Below are 5,254 nucleotides of genomic sequence, written 5' to 3'. Positions count from 1 at the left end.
GAATTTTTTCGGAGACTTAGGTTGATTATGGTTGTTAGTACTGGTAGAGTTCTTGTATGCTATAGTTTAATTTTTTATGTATATAACTGTGATCAACTGACTCTGATGCATTGGGCAAATAGATATGAGGATTGTTGCAGGCGTTTTTTTTTGTTTTCATGTTTAAGAGAAGCTGGAATTAATGGATGACTTAACTTAACTATTCTTGTTTTTGAATGGAGGTTCATGATTCTTGATTTAAAATAGAATGAAATAAGTATTAATGTTACCATTTTCTACAACTACACAATTGTGGAATCTTTCCACCTCTGCTGTGATGTACGTTCCTCACCCGGCTGTCATGCAAACGCGATCAACTTGAATTTTGGGAAGCTTCGCTGCCGCTCCTCAGCATCCTCCCCAACTCACCAAAAACGGCTTCAATTTGGGAGATTTGGGGGCACCGTCTAGGCTTTTATGTTCAAATCTCAAGGGGCTAAATTGGTGCTTATAATATTTTTGCCACATTATATAACTATTGATAGTGTCAAGTGTCAATTAAAATTGTCACGTCAGCTTTTCGGTGACGTAAATAAATGGAAGGACTAAATTGAGTCACAACTCAAAATTTTAGGGTACAAATTAGGTCAATTGAAATTTTGGAGGTTAAATTGAGTCGCGAGTCAAATTTCAGGGACCATTTTGAAAGGATGTTATCTGTGCATTCTTCCTTACACTCTTATCAATCCAGCCAACATATGCCTACCCTAAGGGAGATTATTCGATACTTAGATACAGATATAGCTCAGTAACACCAAAATCACTATTGTCGCTTAAACACGACTATGCTTCACTCTATCGCTAGTGAAAGAAGATAGCAATTTCTGGTCATTTTTTGCCTAACCCGAATTTACTTAGTTAGTCAGAACTTGCTTCTTAGCTCAACTAAGTGCTCGATTGAGTTCTTACGCTACCTACTCTACAGTAACATTTATTGATTCCAGCCGACTAAACTCAACTAAAAGGAATGAAATGTAACAAAAGAAAAGAAAATCTATGGATCGATCCCATTGTCTCCACTTTACGTCTTTGACATCCAGGGGTCGCTGACCGACCATAGAATCCTATTCGAAAAATGAAACAAATTAGCTATTCACTCTCAGTTAAAAAATAAGAGCCGACCTACATTAACATTTTGAACATTAAAAGTCCCAACGATTGTTTCATAAATACTAATGAATCAAAGAATATTTTTAATGAATTTTAAGAAATCATTAATCATTTTATTATAAATTCATGAATTTCAAAAAATGCAAATTTTTCAAGATTAAACTAAAATATAAAATTTAAGTTTTTATTTTTATTATTTTTATTTTTTATATATTTTTTAAATTTAAATTAAAGATATTTTTTACTAATATTTATGTTTTAAAATTAATTGATTAATTAAAAAATAAGAACGTCAATAAGCAGTTGAAAATAATAAAATATGTGCAGTATAACTAATTTGTTCATATCACTTCTTTTGATGGATCTAATTAAGTGTACTGATACCAAGTATTTTAACGCTACATATATATAACGTGGTAATATATAAAATTAGACATCAAATCAATAGAAAGTAGATTAGATATAAAATATATATTAAAAATAAAATAATATATGTCTCTAGATATAATGCATAGTGGTTAAATTGAAAATATTATATAAAAATAAAAAATAATAAAATATAAAAATAAATCAAACACAGTCTAAAATATTAAAGTTTTATTGATATTAAATTAAAATAGTAAACTCGTAATTTATATCTTAATTTGTAAGATTGTTGCTGTATCGAAATTTACAAAATCGTAAAATAAAACGTATATGTGACTCGTAAATTCAGAAAATATAAACATATGAAGGTTTAAATTCAAATTTTTATATATCTATCAATTATCAGTTTTTTTATTTTAATTATTTGTGCAGTATATTAATATACATCAATAACTAGTATAATACAACCCTTTTGTTCTAAAAAAAGATAACTTTATTAGATGAATAAAATTACAAATGTTTATAGATAGAATTATTGACAGAAACAAAAAAAGGGGTCTCTCACACTCAAGACAAATGAGTAGAGTAACAACGGAAATAAACTAAAAAAGAAGAGAAAATTGCAGAAAGAATAGAGAAAAATAAAAATTAGGGCAATTTACGTAAATAAATAAAGTGGGAAAATTATTTACGTAAATGTGCAAATCTGTTTGTTGTTACGATTTTGTGCAAAATTGAATATTATGTAAACCGTGGCAACCCACCACGGTTTCAAAACAAACATAAACCGTGGGAGGTCACCACGGATTAGGAACAAATTGTGTTGCATGTAAACCGTGGGAGGTCACCACGGTTTACGTATGAAAAAGTGTGTGCATAAACCGTGGTGAGTCACCACGGTTTATGTAGAGCTAGAAAACGTGGTGGGTTGCCACGGTTTACTTTGACGGAAAATCTATATATATGTGGGTGATTCAAGCACCAGAAGAGATCATTCTCACAATGGCTAGTGAGGAAGAGAGCTTTCTTGCTCTGGTGCATTGCTCTGGAAAAATAAAAAAAAGCAAAAGCCATGGTGTGAAGTTCACCGACAGAGAACCACTAAGTATGTTTATCAGTTCGTCTATGAGTTTGTCGGACTTGAAGACCAGCATCTTGGAGAAGCTTGGCGTGTTGGGTTCCAAGTGGGTGAAGAAACTATTCTACAAGATTCCAATGGCGGTTGTCTCGACCGGTGTTCAGTACGAAACCTTTGCGGTTAAGTCTGATGAAGATATCAGGGTTCTGTTCTACTGTGTAAGGAGTTTTCCGGAGATCAGAATCCATGAGTTGTTTGCGAAGTTGGAGGTTGGTGTCGATAGTTCTGGGGCATCCGCTCCAGTTCCTTGCGTAGCTTCCGCTGGTGGTGCATCTAGTTCGATGCCTCCGGTCAGACCGCATCTTCCGCCGGTTCAATCACCTTCTTTTGCGGCTGACTTACAACAAACGGAGGTTGTTGGTTCTGTCCCTTTCGAGCCCGCAGCAGTCATTGAGCCTCCCAACGTCGTGGGCACCGGTGGTGGCCTCGTGCCTTATCTCGAAGACTTTGGTGGACCTGATCATATAGAGAATGCAATGCGTGACGATGAATCTGAAGAGGAGCCTGTTGATATCGATGGTGACAGCGACGAAAACAGAGGCGGCGATCCAGATGCGCAACAACGGCCTTCAAGTTCTGCTTCTCATCAATACCCTCCACACTTCTCGACACTAAACTTGGAAGCTCTTGGTCAACAGGAAGACAGTGGTAACATAGTCGGTAGATCTTCTACAGAATTTGAGATTGGGCAATCTTTTCAGAGTAAAGATGAAGCTGTGCTCAGTGTGAAGGACTATAGCATCCGGCGAGGTGTTGAGTACAGAGTCATCGAATCGGATCATTTGAAGTATCATGGAAAATGCAAGCAATTCGGCAAGGGTTGCACTTGGTTGATTCGTGTAGCGCTTCGTGCACGAAAGGGAACTTGGGAGGTTAGGAGGTACAACGGGCCACACACGTGCCTCGCAACTTCTATATCAAGTGATCACCGTCAGCTGGATTATAACGTTATATGTGCGAGGATTCTTCCTATGGTTAGGGCTGATGCTGCAGTTACGGTAAAGGTACTTCAAGAAGCGACAGAAGCTGATTACGGTTTCAGGCCTAGTTACAGGAAGGTCTGGTTGGCTAAGCAGAAGGCTGTGGCAGAAATATATGGAGATTGGGAAGAGTCTTACGCGGAACTGCCCCGTTGGATGCTAGGGATCCAGGCAACAATGCCGGGAACAATCACGGTGCTGAAGACGTCTCCGGTTCAGATTGGTGGTGCTGTTGATGAGTCGAGGGTGTACTTTCACCGACTTTTCTGGACATTTCCACCATGTATCGAGGCTTTCCGGCATTGCAAGCCACTCGTCAGTATTGATGGTACCCACTTGTATGGGAAGTATGGAGGGACGCTCCTGTTGGCTATAGCTCAGGACGGAAACTCGAACATCCTCCCGGTAGCATTCGCCCTTGTAGAGGGGGAAAATGCAGAGTCGTGGTCATTCTTCTTGTCGAACCTACGAGAGCATGTGACTCCTCAGGAGGGTATCCTAGTTATCTCAGACAGGCATAATGGGATCAAGGCGGCCCTTGAGGCACCTGAGAATGGATGGCTGCCTCCTCGTGCATTCCGGGCCTACTGTATAAGGCATGTGGCCGCCAATTTCGCCCTAACGTTCAAAGGTAAGGACTCAAGGAGGTTACTGGTCAATGCTGCCTACGCCAAGACTGAGGGTGAGTTTTACTACTGGTTCGACATCATGCGGACTGAGAATCCAGCAATGTGTGACTGGGCCAACCGTATGGAGTATGACAAATGGACCCAACATGAGGATGCTGGTCGACGGTTCGGGCACATGACAACAAACATCAGTGAATGTGTGAACTCCGTGCTAAAGGGAACTCGCAACCTCCCTGTCACATCATTGGTTAAGTCAACCTACGGGAGGCTTGCTCAGCTATTTGTAGTCCGGGGACAGACAGCAGAGGCACAACTCGGAGCCGGCCATGAATTCTGTCAGGCATTGGTCAAGGCTATTGATCGGAACCTTAGAGACTCCAGGTGCTTTACTGTGACATTATACGACAGGCACCAACTAGAGTACACCGTGGCTGAGACAACACCAACGGGACGTTCTCTCTTGGTAGCTACAGAGTTTCCCTTAAAGATCACCGATGCGATTGTGGGCACTTCCAGGCGCTGCATTATCCATGTTGCCACGCCATTGCCTGTTGCGCCTACTCCCGGCTAAACTGGGCGTCATATGTTCATGAGGTGTATCGTATGACTGAGGTGTTCAACGTTTACAATCATGGGTTTCTCCCACCTATTCCTGAAGGCCTGTGGCCTCCATATGGTGGCCCAACCATTATTCCTGACCCTAATCTGCGGCGGGCAAAGGAAGGTCGTCCAAAGTCAACCAGGATCCGAGGAAGCATGGATCAGTCTCAACAGAATCAGCCGAAGCGTTGTGGGTTATGCCGTCAGCCTGGGCATACGCGAAGGAACTGTCAGCAGCGATCACAAAGTGGTGGAGGGGATGCTTAGATCTCATGTTGTGTAACCCTCCTCTATGCTGTTTTATTTGTTTCTTGCTCTAAGTAATCTTAGTAATGCGTCGTTGGTTAAATATGTCACTTTCAACGTGTTTCATCAACAACGAAATCTTAGTA

At 40.2% G+C, this 5,254-nt stretch overlaps 1 protein-coding gene across 1 annotated transcript; it reads left to right on the top strand.

Annotated features, from left to right (window-relative positions):
- Window positions 1-2,517: 2,517 nt before the first annotated feature.
- On the top strand, window positions 2,518-4,833 carry LOC130956931 (uncharacterized). The gene has a single exon (XM_057883860.1). It carries the CDS (start codon window positions 2,518-2,520, stop codon window positions 4,831-4,833), a length of 2,316 nt encoding a protein of 771 aa, XP_057739843.1.
- The last annotated feature ends 421 nt before the right edge of the window (window positions 4,834-5,254 follow it).

The sequence above is a fragment of the Arachis stenosperma genome, chromosome 10, assembly GCF_014773155.1.
Source record: "Arachis stenosperma cultivar V10309 chromosome 10, arast.V10309.gnm1.PFL2, whole genome shotgun sequence".
In the NCBI taxonomy this organism is placed as follows: Eukaryota; Viridiplantae; Streptophyta; class Magnoliopsida; order Fabales; family Fabaceae; genus Arachis; species Arachis stenosperma.
This window is presented reverse-complemented; position numbering and strand designations above follow the sequence as displayed.